Source organism: Apostichopus japonicus, chromosome 5 (genome assembly GCF_037975245.1).
Source record: "Apostichopus japonicus isolate 1M-3 chromosome 5, ASM3797524v1, whole genome shotgun sequence".
In the NCBI taxonomy this organism is placed as follows: Eukaryota; Metazoa; Echinodermata; class Holothuroidea; order Aspidochirotida; family Stichopodidae; genus Apostichopus; species Apostichopus japonicus.
The window spans coordinates 4,132,320-4,150,334 of NC_092565.1; the positions used below are offsets into that span (position 1 = coordinate 4,132,320).

At 38.8% G+C, this 18,015-nt stretch overlaps 1 protein-coding gene across 1 annotated transcript; it reads right to left on the bottom strand.

The window, feature by feature from the left end:
• Positions 1-6,265: 6,265 nt before the first annotated feature.
• Positions 6,266-17,993, bottom strand: LOC139967358 (stress-70 protein, mitochondrial-like). Its single transcript, XM_071971065.1, has 14 exons — positions 17,787-17,993; positions 16,363-16,682; positions 15,606-15,804; positions 14,636-14,742; positions 13,809-13,971; positions 13,143-13,235; positions 12,515-12,724; positions 11,477-11,704; positions 11,016-11,120; positions 10,435-10,552; positions 9,730-9,824; positions 9,307-9,399; positions 8,742-8,882; positions 6,266-7,840 (listed from the first exon to the last, which is right to left on the bottom strand). The coding sequence occupies exons 1-14, from the start codon at positions 17,886-17,888 to the stop codon at positions 7,727-7,729; spliced, it is 2,088 nt and encodes a 695-aa protein (XP_071827166.1). The 5' UTR covers positions 17,889-17,993; the 3' UTR covers positions 6,266-7,726.
• Between the last annotated feature and the right edge of the window lie 22 nt (positions 17,994-18,015).

The following is an 18,015-nucleotide window of genomic DNA, read 5'->3' on the forward strand; positions in this document are numbered from 1 at the left end:
GTTTTTTCAACCTTTTTCCAAAAAAAGGAAGAGCGAAAAACTTTTACGACGAACAAAGGTCTTAAACCTTTTGTTGTCCCGAAAAGTTTTTCGCTTTTCTATTGTTCCTCTGAAGTTGCAAACAGAGCGAAAAAAGCCTTTCCCGGTCAGATAATTACACGAAATTGGTGTATGACAAAGACAAGGGTGTCTTCTACTCCACGTCTAATTTTAATGTCGATGGGGGTTTCAGAGAGGACAAGAGAGGGGGCCGAAAAGAGGGAGTTTTCCAAATTGGCACTTATACACTTATAAAGAACACGTATTTCTATCGGGTCCTTTGGGACCACGTATCTCCCGAACGGAAGCAGATATGGACCTGGGAGTTGCAGATTTGTGCTTCTGGGCATCGGTTACCCCCGGTTACGTCATTTGGGCGAAATCGATTTTGGGTAAATTTTGGCCAAAAACAGGTTTGGCAAAAACAGGCAAAAATCAGGTTTTTTGCCTCTTACGCCCCCACACAACACCCAATTCCAAAATAAACTTCAGATTCGTAATCAGCGTGTCGCGAACTACCAGAAAAGTTACACATTTATCGCTTTTTCGACAACAAATTTTTTCACCTTTTTCAAAAAAAAGGAAGAGCGAAAAACTTTTACGACGAACAAAGGTCTTAAACCTTTTGTTGTCCCGAAAAGTTTTTCGCTTTTCTATTGTTCCTCTGAAGTTGCAAACAGAGCGAAAAAAGCCTTTCCCGGTCAGATAATTACACGAAAATGGTGTATAACAAAGACAAGGGTGTCTTCTACTCCACGTCTAATTTTAATGTCGATGGGGGTTTCAGAGAGGACAAGAGAGGGGGCCGAAAAGAGGGCCCGTTTTCCAAATTAGCACTTATACACTTATAAAGAACACGTATTTCTATCGGGTCCTTTGGGACCACGTATCTCCCGAACGGAAGCAGATATGGACCTGGGAGTTGCAGATTTGGGCTTCTGGGCATCGGTTACCCCCGGTTACGTCATTTGGGCGAAATCGATTTTGGTTCGATTTTGGGTAAATTTTGGCCAAAAACAAGGTTTGGCAAAACCAGGCAAAAATCAGGTTTTTTGCCTCTTACGCCCCCACACAACACCCAATTCCAAAATAAACTTTAGATTCGTAATCAGCGTGTCGCGAACTACCAGAAAAGATACACATTTATCGCTTTTTCGACAACAAGTTTTTTCAACCTTTTTCCAAAAAAAGGAAGAGCGAAAAACTTTTACGACGAACAAAGGTCTTAAACCTTTTGTTGTCCCGAAAAGTTTTTCGCTTTTCTATTGTTCCTCTGAAGTTGCAAACAGAGCGAAAAAAGCCTTTCCCGGTCAGATAATTACACGAAATTGGTGTATAACAAAGACAAGGGTGTCTTCTACTCCACGTCTAATTTTAATGTCGATGGGGGTTTCAGAGAGGACAAGAGAGGGGGCCGAAAAGAGGGAGTTTTCCAAATTGGCACTTATACACTTATAAAGAACACGTATTTCTATCGGGTCCTTTGGGACCACGTATCTCCCGAACGGAAGCAGATATGGACCTGGGAGTTGCAGATTTGTGCTTCTGGGCATCGGTTACCCCCGGTTACGTCATTTGGGCGAAATCGATTTTGGGTAAATTTTGGCCAAAAACAGGTTTGGCAAAAACAGGCAAAAATCAGGTTTTTTGCCTCTTACGCCCCCACACAACACCCAATTCCAAAATAAACTTCAGATTCGTAATCAGCGTGTCGCGAACTACCAGAAAAGTTACACATTTATCGCTTTTTCGACAACAAATTTTTTCAACCTTTTTCAAAAAAAAGGAAGAGCGAAAAACTTTTACGACGAACAAAGGTCTTAAACCTTTTGTTGTCCCGAAAAGTTTTTCGCTTTTCTATTGTTCCTCTGAAGTTGCAAACAGAGCGAAAAAAGCCTTTCCCGGTCAGATAATTACACGAAAATGGTGTATAACAAAGACAAGGGTGTCTTCTACTCCACGTCTAATTTTAATGTCGATGGGGGTTTCAGAGAGGACAAGAGAGGGGGCCGAAAAGAGGGAGTTTTCCAAATTGGCACTTATATACACTTATAAAGAACACGTATTTCTATCGGGTCCTTTGGGACCACGTATCTCCCGAACGGAAGCAGATATGGACCTGATAGTTGCAGATTTGTGCTTCTGGGCATCGGTTACCCCCGGTTACGTCATTTGGGCGAAATCGATGTTGGGTAAATTTTGGCCAAAAACAGGTTTGGCAAAAACAGGCAAAAATCAGGTTTTTTGCCTCTTACGCCCCCACACAACACCCAATTCCAAAATAAACTTCAGATTCGTAATCAGCGTGTCGCGAACTACCAGAAAAGATACACATTTATCGCTTTTTCGACAACAAATTTTTTCACCTTTTTCCAAAAAAAGGAAGAGCGAAAAACTTTTACGACGAACAAAGGTCTTAAACCTTTTGTTGTCCCGAAAAGTTTTTCGCTTTTCTATTGTTCCTCTGAAGTTGCAAACAGAGCGAAAAAAGCCTTTTCCGGTCAGATAATTACACGAAAATGGTGTATAACAAAGACAAGGGTGTCTTCTACTCCACGTCTAATTTTAATGTCGATGGGGGTTTCAGAGAGGACAAGAGAGGGGGCCGAAAAGAGGGCCCGTTTTCCAAATTGGCACTTATACACTTATAAAGAACACGTATTTCTATCGGGTCCTTTGGGACCACGTATCTCCCGAACGGAAGCAGATATGGACCTGGGAGTTGCAGATTTGGGCTTCTGGGCATCGGTTACCCCCGGTTACGTCATTTGGGCGAAATCGATTTTGGTTCGATTTTGGGTAAATTTTGGCCAAAAACAGGTTTGGCAAAACCAGGCAAAAATCAGGTTTTTTGCCTCTTACGCCCCCACACAACACCCAATTCCAAAATAAACTTTAGATTCGTAATCAGCGTGTCGCGAACTACCAGAAAAGATACACATTTATCGCTTTTTCGACAACAAGTTTTTTCAACCTTTTTCCAAAAAAAGGAAGAGCGAAAAACTTTTACGACGAACAAAGGTCTTAAACCTTTTGTTGTCCCGAAAAGTTTTTCGCTTTTCTATTGTTCCTCTGAAGTTGCAAACAGAGCGAAAAAAGCCTTTCCCGGTCAGATAATTACACGAAATTGGTGTATGACAAAGACAAGGGTGTCTTCTACTCCACGTCTAATTTTAATGTCGATGGGGGTTTCAGAGAGAACAAGAGAGGGGGCCGAAAAGAGGGAGTTTTCCAAATTGGCACTTATACACTTATAAAGAACACGTATTTCTATCGGGTCCTTTGGGACCACGTATCTCCCGAACGGAAGCAGATATGGACCTGGGAGTTGCAGATTTGTGCTTCTGGGCATCGGTTACCCCCGGTTACGTCATTTGGGCGAAATCGATGTTGGGTAAATTTTGGCCAAAAACAGGTTTGGCAAAAACAGGCAAAAATCAGGTTTTTTGCCTCCTACGCCCCTACACAACACCCAATTCCAAAATAAACTTCAGATTCGTAATCAGCGTGTCGCGAACTACCAGAAAAGATACACATTGATCGCTTTTTCGACAACAAATTTTTTCACCTTTTTCAACAAAAAGGAAGAGCGAAAAACTTTTACGACGAACAAAGGTCTTAAACCTTTTGTTGTCCCGAAAAGTTTTTCGCTTTTCTATTGTTCCTCTGAAGTTGCAAACAGAGCGAAAAAAGCCTTTCCCGGTCAGATAATTACACGAAATTGGTGTATAACAAAGACAAGGGTGTCTTCTACTCCACGTCTAATTTTAATGTCGATGGGGGTTTCATAGAGGACAAGGGAGGGGGCTAAATAGAGGGAGTTTTCCAAATTGTGCACTTATAAAGAACACGTATTTCTATCGGGTCCTTTGGGTCAACGTATCTCCCGAACGGAAGCAGATATGGACCTGGGAGTTGCAGATTTGGGTTTCTGGGCATCGGTTACGTTATTTTTACGTCATAAATTGCTTGGTTTTTTACGTTCCGTTTCAGCTGGTCTGAATAAGGAAGTCCGCCTTTTGCTTTTTAAATCCCTTGTTGTCCCTGTACTAGAGTATGGGTTACCTGCCTGGGGGCCACAGAATCTGACTCATGAGAATAGACTGGAGGGGTCCAGAGGACGGCCTCTCGATTTATTTTGGGCCAGAAAAGGCGCGAGATGAATTATTTTATTCGGTTACAAAATATAAATTGGTATTCCTTTTCTAATAGGTGTAATCTCCTACTAGTTATGTTTGTTGCCAAATGTTTATATGGCAATGTTGTTTGTTCTGCTATTTCTAACGCTCGTCATCGTGAAGTTCTTTTGTTCAATCATTTACATGCCAGGACCAATCTTCTGAGAACAAATTTTAGTAATACTTTCCCCAGAGTGTGGTCCACTCTGCCGCTTAATATAAGAGAGTTGCTCTAATTATTAATTTGGCTCCCTCCAGTCATTCAAGAATGGCATTAAGATTCACTTTTTATCTTTATCTCATAGTTCTTAATTTATGATTTGTATTGTTAATTTTTTGTGTTTGTGTTTTTGGGTGCACAGGCCTTTGGGCTATAGGAATTTAGTTTCCTTTTGTTCATCCAGATCCTATGTCTTTTGTCAATGTTTGTATTTTATTATGTCTTGGATCAAATAAATAATGAAATTAATAGTTTTCAACCCCAAACGCGTTGCAAAATGGGCTAAGCAGATTCAGGAAACGTTGCCTTGACCATTACTTTAGCAACAAGGCAATCAAAAGAATTTAGATCTTTTTTAAAAAAGTTTTAGTCTACCCACTTCGGTAAATGAAAATGGTTATGTTGTACCAACACTGTGGTGGAAATGAGAACGCACTAACCAACACACTCCTTCCCCTTACCACCCTCCTCTTCACATCGTAGCAATTAATCACATTAAATGTAATCGTATACAAAAGTCTACTTGGATTATTTGTCTCCTGTGTTTTTTTCTGCAGACGCCCATGTATTCACCAAAACTAAATTTATACGCCATGAGATCTAAAATTAAAGGAGGTTTGGGAGCATCATTGGGTCTGGGAAGTGTTATTTCCGGCCATCTGGGAGGTATAGTTGCCCAAAATAATTCTTGTGCGCCACGCGCGAACCCATGGTCGCGCTCCCCTTAGATAATATCAGAGAACAGACACGCTTCCCCACCATTATCAAGACTGATCTGCGCCCATGCACTAACCACTGCAACTGTTGAGAGAGCAATGTAAGGAGACTGAAAAACAAATATGGAAAGAACCAGTTGGCTTTGTGATTCCTTGCCACATACTTTGCTCAAAATTTCAATTAAGTGAGGCAATTTTTCCAAGCGAAAAAGTACTGAGAGGTTTTGGAAACTCTGGATACGATTTTCTGGGAGGTCAAATGTCATTTGGGGTCTCCAGAGGTCAAATTGTGAAAACATGTAAACACGATATCTCATGAAGGAAAGCTTGGACTAATCTCATATTTAGTATGTAGTTGTGACACGTTGAGTTCAAGCCCCTTATTATTTTTGGTGGAGATCAAAGATAATTTGGCATTACCAGGGGTCAAATTGTGAAAATCTTGTTATACTTGGCATGTACATGAATCATATAAAGAAGTTTACTGTTTAACGTGGAGGTTAAAGGTATTCTGAGGTCACCACATGTCAAACACTGAAAACCTTGTAAACACTATCTCAAGTTAGCAAGCATGGATATTTCTTATAAATGGCATGCGGATACGTTATATTGAATAGCAAAACTCAATTCCTTTTGGTAGAGGTCAAAGGTCATCTGGGTCACCAGCAGTCAAACTCTGGAAACCATTAAAACACAATAGCATATCTCATGGTAGATATCAGGACATTTATATTATAATAGCTGTTTCTGGTGAATAAACAGAAGTCTATTGCAATGAAGTAATCAAAACTTCAATGCATTTTTGCATTCTGGTTTTACTAGGACTGAACAACATGAAATGGCACACCACAGCCCGAGTACAAGCATCATTCTCCTTGGCAGAATCTATGAACAAGTATGTTAACTTGGTCTCGTATCATGTTAATGCAATTTGTTCCTAACACCCTCATGTTGTATTTAGAGTGGTTGGGGGGAGGGGGGGAGGGACCCATGCATATGAGGCTTCAACAACCACAGGGACAATTTGTAACAACCTGTAAACAAGAACTACTTGTCCTGCTTATATGTTAATTACAGAGACAGAATATATATATTAAATACAGCACAGCATATTACATATCATATTTTTATTTCTCCTTCCCTAAATGCTACACCAATGGTTTTTTTCTCTTCAGTTTGACACAAGACATAACCCAACTAGTGCTTACATTGTATAATCATATTGGAATTTACAAAACTATTTGAATTCAATATCATAATCGATCACCATATCAACCAGAATGCACAAAATTAACCCAACAGTCGTTAGACAGAGAAATGAAACCGTGAAGCTCTCCCTTGTTATTTGTTATAATCATGACACGATCTGTTCAAAAGTACAAAAAGTATGGACGAAGACGAAACATCACCATTATATGGAAACGTAATCACCATGGAAACAGTGTATGGCTAAAAGCAGAGGCATGAAACATGGGTGTTCAAAACTAGGTGTAGATCTGCACGCTAGATTCAAGAATCAGGGAATAGAGTTGTGGCCTCAAAACAGTCGCTTAATGGATGATAATCACCAAGTGTTCTGCTGACAGCTACCTCAGACCATATTGCTTTCTGATTAACTCTTCAATGATTTGCTGATTGAGAGAGGGCAGAGTAACCCTTTAGCAGTTAAAAGAGTTCCTTTATAGAGACAGTTGCGACATGAGCATTTCGAAAATTATCACGTCACATGATGAATCATGGAGCCATTTTGTATCCAAATGTTGTTCCTGTCACTCTACTTTGCACATCTACTGTCAGCTGCACATACAATGAAACTTTACCATTTGGAAAAACGAAGGGACGTTGTGCCTTTGCTCCGATAAGTCTGAGAAGGGACTTAGTATGTACAGATTCCCCTACTGATGTCTCCATAAGGGAATCTATTACCGATGTATCCATAAGGGAACTCTACTACCGATGTCTCCGTAAGGGAACTCCATAACCGATGGCTCCATCAGGGAACTCTCTGAGCAAGAAGGGAATACTACAAGGATGAAATGAATTAAAGGTACTATACAATTCGGTAGTTATCACAAGTACAAACTTATCAAGATTGAATGAATGGTATGAATGTAAACAATGGAAATTGCAATCGGACTGACAGTCTCCAAAAATGATCAACTATGTGTATCAGTGGCATTATAAACAGCCCATTGTAGGACATCATCTCGGTCTTTACATCAAATCATCACTCCGATTCGCTTTATGTATATATACTGGATTCCAAATAATTTTTGACAGCGTAGATCTTGGAAGGGATTTGCACTCGCGTGATATTTAAGATTTCTCCATTGCACTGGGTATTCAGAGGCTCTTGATCTCCATTGTCAACAACCTGGGGCAACCATTCATTCCAAAAGAATGTGAGAAAACATGCCAATTGTACCGGGCTAAACGGTCACAATCTGCCAATCCAGATTTTCGAAACGCTTCTCCGCTAGGTTAAAGGAAGAAGGGGGTAAGAGCATAGGGTGGGGGAGAGTCTTGATCAATAATGCCTTCAAGAATGATTGTTAAACATTATCTCTCTCTGTTCAATTCTTCTCTTTGTTTTTGTCGTCGTTGTCCTCTGTCTGTTGCTCTGAAGAAGAATCCGAGGAAGAGGAGGATGAGTCCGAGCCTCCACTCTGTTCTCTCTCAGAGGCCATCTGAAATGCGGAACAATGCAATTCATTGTTTTAGATCAGAATTTTAGAGAAAATAGCTAAACATTTCAAACATTGAGGACTTTCTTTACTCTTTGGAGAAAACTCTGTTGAATCATTTTTAAGGCAAATGACTCATTTGGGGAAAACACTTAATATGACCAAAAATGTTCCAAAACACAGCACGCATGTGTGGGAAGCCTTTAAGGCTTAGAGAGTTGGCCAAAGCACAGGATACTCATGATTTAATGATCATCAAAAGCACCGGTGAAAACAATTATATGGGCCTCTCTAGAAAGTTTTTTGTTTAGGGGGGGGGGGGAGATTGTTTTACTACCCACATTTTTGTGGGTAGTAAGTGTTTTACTACCCACAGGTTTTTACTACCCACAGTGTTTTACTACCCACATTAACAGAAACTGCTGGCAATTCTAACAAACATAGTGTTACTCAATGCTTATATTGCACTGATCAAAACGAAGGCACCCCATTAACTGTAAACTATATACACAGAGTGCAATTCTTTAATTATTAAAAAATTTCCAATATTTCTTAATCAGGGAATAATTTATCCAGAATCCATTGCAAAATGCTATGCAAAATGCTGTGTAAAATGCAATGTAAAATGCTGTGTAAAATGGTCAAATAGCTAAACAGGTCCAAAGATGTATAGCAGTTTTTTTACACAGGAACCATATATAGATCACATACTAGACAAAGTTAAGACACTTCAAAAATGTTACACAAAATTTGAATGCTAAATTATTCCGTTTTTGTCTCAACCTGAAACTGGGCTGATTGAAAACCTCTGGAGTTACATTTGGACAGGTTTTGAAGTATCAATCCTTTGTCAAAAACTCAAAATGCATGAAAAATGACTGCTTTAAAAGTTGACAATGCTCACCTTTTTGTAGGCTGTCTCAAAGAGCTTGAGGGAGGATTGTTGAAGGGCAGACGATGCCTGCTGGATCTCTTCTGGCGTCTTGTTATCTTTGTCGGCTAAAACTGCTCTCACCTTCTCGATCTCCTCTTTAATCGTTTTGCACTGTTGGAAGGAGCAAACAATTTATATGAATAAATCTTTAGCAATATCATTTTATACTGCTTAAAATGGCAACAGAGATGACCACAATAATATAGATGATAGATTTTAGTTTAAATATCGAATGAAAATCATCTATCCTTCCTATCAATACATCTTTATTTTCTACTTCAGAGATATAAGAGAACATAAGGTGGCTAAGTGTAGAACGCAAAAAATCTAACTCAAGAACTTTTAAGTTGCTTTAAAGCCCACTCCTCAATTCAGTTTCTGTAATCTGAGCAGCAATCTCCACATCTATCACACCATTATGTTGATTCATTGTGGGTTTCAAAAATGTAAGATTTTTTCTTGTTCAATTTTAGATGCAAAATGGTCTGTAGTATTTGACAAATTCTAGTCAAGATTTTTTACAAATTAAACAGACCTCTTCCTCCGGCAGTTGGTCTTTAAATTCTTCCATCTTGCTCTCTGTATCGTGGACGACATTCTCGGCAAAGTTTATGGCCTCGACGCCTTCCTGTTTCAATATAGGAAGAGAAATATCATAAATTGGGCAATAAACTCTCATGGGTGCTCAAGGAAAATATGCAGTGATATTGATAATACAAATAACAAAAGAAAAAACATTAGATATGAGGCAGGGTGAGGTAACGAGAGGGGTTGCTTTAATTGCAAAGTGAAAATGAACACAAAATTGCTATAGAAATGAGAAGGGGGATGATATGGGAAAGTGTTCAAGAAAAGGACGAAAGAGATATAGCTCCAACTGTTAATTGAGAAGGGGTTAGGGAGAGGGCTAGGGTAAATTGGGAATAGGAAGGGGTGGGGGGAGGGGGGATAGGTTTACCTTTCTCTTCCTATCTTCGGCGGCATATTTCTCCGCAGCTTGTACCATGTTTTCGATGTCATCCTTGCTGAGTCCTCCTGAAGACTGGATGATGACTGGTGAGTACATTAACGATAAAATTTAAATTAATTAAATTAAGTAGAACCGACAGACGGAGAAGAGATGTTATCATCTTACACTACCCAATCCTTGTGTAGTACAGTCCTTACTTAATGAAAAGTCACCGACTTAAATATTCTGAAAGAGTACGAAAGTAGGGATTTACACTTGCTGCCTAGTTTATTAGTCTTTAAGTTTATTTTTATCTCACTAATTATGCGAATAAGATATAAAAGTTGAGTTGTTTCAGGAATTTATGATCAAACGGCATTGAAAAGTTTACCCAAAATCAACACAAAAAGGATATTTTATTATACCAGCTATGTTTCTTTCCCATTTATAATTGTGTCTAAAAACCAGCTAATACATAATTATTCACTCTGTAAACATGGACAAATTGGCTGTCTTAGAACAAAATATTCCACAAATGATGGTACATATTTTGGCATCCACCACCTGGCATATGAGTAGATCCTAACACACCCAAGGAATGACTATGATTGAGGGAGCAGAATTCTCTCCTCTCTGCAATTCAGGAGTCACATGCTGATGTTACAGATACTGAATATTCATCAATTCTGTCCTCCTTCCTATTACGGTACTTACTCTGTTGCTCCTTCCCCGTTCCTTTGTCTTTGGCAGAAACATTGACGATGCCGTTTGCATCGATGTCGAAGGTGACCTCGATCTGTGGGATGCCTCTGGGAGCTGGTGGAATTCCAACCTACAGAGATGGGATGAAAGATTAAAGAAACCCGTTACCATGGCATGAAATGTCTCCCTCTGTTGCATGACAAGTTTACCGTCCACACTTCCAATCAGTGCAAGTGTAGAGAGAGAGAGAGTATTCACATGAACTGATAAATTACCTTATAGATCAGGGCTAAGGCAAACCAACCCCATATCCCTCCTCCCACACGCTCCCACCATCCCCCTACTCCCACCAATCTGCAAAGTAATTAAATTTCTCATGATATTACTCTTCAAGAGCTCATAGCAAATGGTGGGGGGGCCCAATAAATACTTTGTCCCTGCCAATCTCCTCACATACCCATGCCCATCTATACCCTTTGATATGCACAGAATACACGACACACAGCCACAAAAACTGACTATTCAGTAAAGACATTAAGAGAGTTTAAAATCTGTCTTCACATTTCTGATTTTGACTATTCTCAGGACCTTACCAGTTGGAACTGCCCCAAGACTTTGTTATCCAGAGCCATTTCTCGTTCACCCTGACATACTTTGATTTCAACCTGAGATTGACCATCAGCTGCTGTAGAGAACACCTGATGAAATACGCAGAAAAAAAAAAAAAAACATTTAAAACACAAATAAAAAGTAGCAACCAACGACCTTCTTCGATTGACCAGTCTAGTAACCACAAAATCACAACCACCACCAAAATAAAATGCCAGTAGAACATTGTGATCTATGGGCCTGTTATGAGGGACTACCTGTGTATCTCCCCCTTCCACCCCATCATGTCCTGTTCCCAAAAGGTAAAAAAGTAGAAAAATGTGAAATTCTAAACATATTTTGAGAGAGCCCAGAAATATTTGGCATACATTGCTAAAAACCACACATTACTGCTCACATGTGCAACTTGAGCCTTAGAACACTTGACTTCAGTCTAACGTCTCACCTGTGATTTCTTGGTTGGTATAGTCGTATTTCTGTTGATGAGTTTAGTGAATACACCACCGAGTGTCTCGATGCCGAGGGACAGGGGAGTGACATCCAGCAACAGGACATCGGTGACATCACCAGCCAGGACACCACCCTGGATTGCGGCTCCCATGGCAACGGCTTCATCGGGGTTCACAGACTTGCTTGGTTGGCGACCAAACACATCTTGAACTGTCTGTTGCACCTGGAAGCATAAAAGAAGAAAAACATTATAGGCTACAAGGTCATACTATCTTGAAACACTTTGTAAACAAAGTAAAACCACTTTATGGTATCTAGGCTGATATACTACTTATTCATACTTATTCATACTGAGTGAATCATTTTCAAGTCCATCTATCTAACATCATGAGAGACCATTCTCCAGAAGAATTTCCTTGGAATCCTGCAGTATGTATTAGTGATTTGCATCGCCTTCTCTAAACAGCCTGCATAAGTTACTGTTCACACTTTGTGCAGCAGTTTTTTTTTTAAGGTTTGAGGTTTGTTTGTTTAAATGACTGTTCAATGAAGTAATATCTCTCACCCTCCGTATCAGGAGTTTCAACGTACATAAAGCTTATATCCCTGTATTTCTACGACACTCTGTTCACATTGTATAGCATTTTGTTGGCAGACAGAATGACAAGCCAACCAACATTCCTACTTTTTCCCTTCATCTCAAAACATGAGTATGCTTATCGACAAGTGCTAGAAACATTGATCATACAGTTATTGCATTAGGTGTAGATCCTGCCTCAATATAAGTACATGTATTTTAGATCCTCCTGCAAGGAGGAACTTACGAAGAAGCCTCATTGGCTCATCAAAGCCGCAAGCTGACGGAAGTCAGTCTCTTATATACACTTCTATCCTTTAAATTCCTTTCATGAACCTTCAATATGACATGAGAAAAAGGAAATGATTATTAGTTGTTTTTTTTATTTGTGTTTCCTTTTCCTTGTTAGTTACCATGCATGTTTTGGTCCTGTATCTTTATAGCCAGTATTTTTACCTTTGGCATTCTGGTCATGCCTCCAACCAGAAGGACCTCTCTGATGTCCCCCTTGCTGACCTCAGCATCTTGAATGGCCTTCTTGCACGGTTCGATCGTCCTCTTGATGAGCCCCTCCACGATCGATTCAAACTTGGAGCGACTTAACTTCAGATTCATATGTTTGGGACCCGAGGCATCCATCGTCAAGTATGGCAAGTTGATGTCGGTCTGAAAGATCACAATCATGAATATTCATGAAAATTCATAAATTAAATTTCAACAAATGAAAGGGGGAAAGTATTTAAAGCCCACTAATAGGAAGGTGGAGGCATATTGCATCCTTCAGTGACATGTACATATCATCAATTCTTTGTAAAATTTCTTCTTTGGTGCAAATGCATTCTGATCGGTGTCAAAACATGCTTTTCTCTCTGTCGTGATTCACTGATGCTTTTAACTACACTAGGCGATTCTTTCATGAGACATTCTCTCATACATGAACTGTCAACCCAGTCTCTGAAATATAAATCTCTGACTGTTTTGATCATATGAATAGTGTAGTATCCCAACAAAAATGCTGCCAGATTTTGTAGCTCATTAAACTGTGTTTTAGGAAACAACATATCATCTTACATAACACTCTCACCTGTAAAGCTGATGAAAGCTCAATTTTAGCTTTCTCTGCGGCCTCCCTGAGACGTTGCAGAGCCATCACATCCTTGGTGAGATCAATTCCTTGCTGCAAAGAGGAAAAATAGAATATATTGCAATATTAATAAAATTCAACAAGAATATGCCATAAACAGCATGTACAATAGGAAAATGACGACAATCGTAAGGGAAAAATTCATGCCTCCTCTTAGCTTTGCTTGCAACTGACATGTTTGCAGACTACCCAATACTATTTCCCAGTCACAAGGAACTCGGTCCTTGTAAATGAGAATACTTTGTATGAACACAAAGATGCACAAATGTTGACTGTTGACAATGTTGACTGTTGAACTCTAAAATGGACTCAAAGAGGAATCTTTACATTCTCATTTTATTTCAAATGTGATAATACATGACCAGGGTCAACTGTTGAAACTTTTCTTGTTCAAATGAAAGATAAAATCTCAACGGGTGTTTGCGGAAGAACGATTGGACTGATGCTCTTGCAGTGATCTTCGTGACAGCATTGCAAATCAAAAATGATACATTAATTAGATTCTATTATTAACCATATGAAATCTAAACCAAAAGCTATTACACAATTTTTTCACACTGTGTTAATATAATATTGACTAATCTATTTCACACTAATTGAACCCACCTCTTTCTTGAACTCCCCGACAAGAAACCTGAGCAGAGTGTTATCGAAATCTTCACCTCCGAGGAAAGTGTCACCGTTCGTCGACTTGACCTCAAAGACACCCTTCTGTATCTCAAGGACCGATATGTCAAAGGTTCCACCTCCAAGATCATACACGGCAATGCTGGTTGAGGAAAATAAATTTCATCAAGGTTTAAGGGATCACTCTAAGCTCTCTCTCTCATTTCTCTTGACATTCAAACTCACAAAACTTAACCAACAAAAATCTGGAAACCAAGAAGGCTACCAACATTTGCTTCTGGAAGCAGTAGCATCGTTTACTTCACTTTGACTTACTACTCAACTTTGAATAGAATTTCTTAACATGAAGCAACATTGCCTGTCAGTAAAGAAGTTTAAAATCTCGCTTCAAGTTTCTGATTTTGACACAGGATGTGGTATGAAATGACCATGTGCTAATGATGCAAACACACTTCAGAACAAATAAAATCAGTAGAAATGCCAAATTACCAACTAATTGATGCCTTCCTGGATTACAAAAAGTGCCTGTTCATGACTAAAACATTCTTTTTAAAAAGTTGGGAAATATTTGCTTGCTTCTATCATTTGGCCTTGAGACCTCTTCAAGTAAAAAACTATCCCATTCTGACTGAATCTTATCAAACGCATCAGTGAAATCACGTTTTTGTTGGATAGAATAGATATCACATAGCGGACTCACAGAGATTTAAAGGGTTCTTAGCATTGCAAAGTTACTGTATACCAGCCTACAATTACATAAAGGATTGTTCAGTGTTTCATGTGGGCAGGCAACTGCAAACACTTACATTCTGTCATCGCTCTTGTCCATTCCATAGGCCAGAGCTGCAGCAGTGGGTTCATTGATGACTCTGAGTACATTCAAACCACTGATCTGTCCTGCATCTTTTGTAGCCTGGTAATAACAAACAAAAATTGGTGAAAAATCAAATTCTTTTACAGTATGTTTCACTCTCATTTACATTATTAAATTTTCCATGAAGTAAGTTTAGTAATGTGCTACAATGCATAGCTTACCCTTTTATATGCCAAAAAAAATGGCATGAAATGAGGAACAAATTGGGCTTTCCTCACCCTTGTACATTCAATTCCATAAAGATGATAAAGTGGATCACATTTGTTTTTGATGTTTCAGTTATCTTCCCGTAATATTTGAGAAGGCATGCAAAACATTAACTGTACTACTTAGAGTATAAACTACAAAATATGCTACAAATGTTTCCAAAGAAGTAAAATAGGAAGCCAAATCCATATGAGTATTTTCTACATTATGATGTGGCTATCTTCCATTTTACTGTGGAGGCATCATGTGTTCCTTTTGCCTGCTAACTTGTCAACTGTTGATCTATTGTAGTGACATCATGTCCATACTTTTAAGTCAAATCAGTCCCTCTGGAATGTCTGACAAACCCTTGCACATCAGTAGTACATTAATCTCTTATGATCACTCTTCAATTGATGCATCAATATTTGTAGGGTGAGATTTAGTAGATAACAAATAGATAACAAAAATGTCCTCAATTTGATCGTCGAATTTTGTTTGCGATGATGTGAGCTTTTAGTAAAGTTCGGAGGCATACTCTACAATGACTACAAAGAAACTACAATAATGTATGTATGTATATATATATATATATATATATATAAATGTTACGAAGACACAGAAGTTTCGCAAAAATGGAAACACAGAGTTATGACACCCCATTGAGCTTTACATAGAGTAAAACATGAGAACAAAACAATAAAAATGGAGCACACCTGTCTCTGTGAATCGTTAAAGTAAGCTGGGACTGTGATAACGGCATTCTTTACTGGATGACCCAGGTAGTTCTCTGCAGTCTCCTTCATCTTTATCAGAATGAAAGCACCAATCTGACTCGGCGAATAGGTCTTCTCTTGAGCTTTCAGCCAGGCATCTCCGTTGTTGGCCTTAATTATATCAAATGCAACACTTTTTCTGTAAAAAATAATGAAGGCAAATGAATGGTAAGTGAAGGAAATAAAGCAAACTTGTACTAAACTACATGGTTCATGTAACGTCACTGCATGAAATAAACACTGGTATTCTACTAACCAAAGCTCCAAACAATTAATAGCATTAATAGGCACAGAAGACAAACAATTGCCAAATGCTGTGTAACTCTTTCAATAAGAGGATAAGTGGGTAGTTGCACAACTGTGATTTTTTGGTATTCTATGATAAATTGGTATTGCCATTTATAATAAGCAACACAGAAGGCTAAAACAATACCCTACAGTACAATACAATGCCTAATACACTGATCCATTGAATGCTGTCAAGTTCAGAACATGCGGTTGAAACACCCAAAACAAATCCTACATAAATTTGACAAAAAAACCTTCACTTACTGCCTTTCTTTCTTATGATTATGACAAAGGTTTTTCCTCTACCAGAAAGATCAACACATATTGCACAAATCATGAACAGTTTCTTTCAGAAAAATAGCAACAAAATAAGATCATATTCACTTGAAATGGAAAAAAAGAGACTTACATGTCCTTCTGAGTTTCTGGATCATCGAACCTTCGACCGATCAGACGCTTTGTTGCGTACAATGTATTCTTTGCATTCGTTACTGCTTGACGTTTGGCAGGCATACCGACTATTCTCTCACCGTCCGGTGTGAAAGCCACCACTGACGGTGTCGTACGGGCACCTTCTGCGTTTTCCAATACTTTGGCTGCTTTCCCTTCCATGACTGCGACACAGGAGTTGGTCGTCCCCAGGTCGATGCCAATGACTGCACCTTTAACTGTGTTATCCGATGCATGTCTTCTGGGCTGTGAAAACTCTGGTCTTGTTACTGCTGTACCCTGCAAAAAGATGTGAAAGGTACAGTGAGTCAGGATGTGCATTCTGGATGGCACAAATTATTCCCTGCATGTCATTGTTTTCGGATACCCACGCTCTTCTTTGTAAATGTTACATAGAATTGAGAGCTATGAGAGCAACGGGTGAACCCGAGACTGTTAAGAACTTCATTGTGATCAAACAGTTAAATGAACAAACAGAACCCATCTTGTTGTTCTATACTTTTGTAGGAAGCTCAACAACTGAATCTGCTCTCTTATGGGAAAAACTATGGAATAATGAGTGTGCTCATAGACATCCAAACAGTGTCTCAAAGAAAAATGAGTCAAGCAAGATTTGATATATATATGGAAGCAAGGTGACTCTGTGTCATGTCACAACCATGTTTGTACAGTTGTTTCAAAATTTCAAGGGGCTGGCGCTAATTTTCACATGCTATTTTCTCTCAAACTTTAAATCAGCTGAGAATCTTTTCTGGTTTTTAGGATTAATGTAAACAAAATAACAAATCTCAGATGTAGTGTTGTTAGTGGCAAGTTGTTAACAGTTTCATGGGACAAATTTTAGACTTAAGAAAATCTTGGTTTTTAAATACCTCATGATGTTATTTCATACCAAAATCCCCGAACATTGTATTTCAAAATCTTGAATTCTTGTTGGATGCCTTTAAAATAAAACTCTTTGATTCTTTGTAATTTGTTTCCTGCACGTTAGTGTTGTAAAGTCTGCCACCTGACCCTCGTACAAAAATTAATATGCCCATGTAGACTATCCTATTTTATTAATGGGAACCTTCTCCATAAACTGCTGAGGTGACTTCCAGAGCTAGGAAATTAAACTTATGTGAGAATATTAACACATTAAGATTATGTAAATGTAACTTATTGCTTTACTATTCTTGCGTAGTAGCCTTATAGCGATAGTCAATCATACGGCCTACGCTATGACTACGGCCTAAGAAGTATCATTGAAATTAAATGACTTGTCATATTCATAATCGTATGAATTGCATGAGGCTAGGCCTAGGCCTAACTAATGATATGCAAAGCCTAGCCACCTAACGTTACACACAATTTACACTAAGAATAAAATGGACTTAGTAGTACCGTTCGAGCAATCCTCGATAGATGCCTTTGCTGAAAAGTCAGCCAGGAAGTATTTGCAGTTGATCTTAAACAACTGGTTGCTATTCTTGATGCGGTCAACATGGTGCTTATTGAGTATAAATATAAGAAACAATTAAGAAAGTTTCTCTCCCTTATTCACGTGCGCCGACTGTGTGTTAAATCCTCAACTTCAGTTATATAATGTGTCCACACTGTACTACCATCGTTA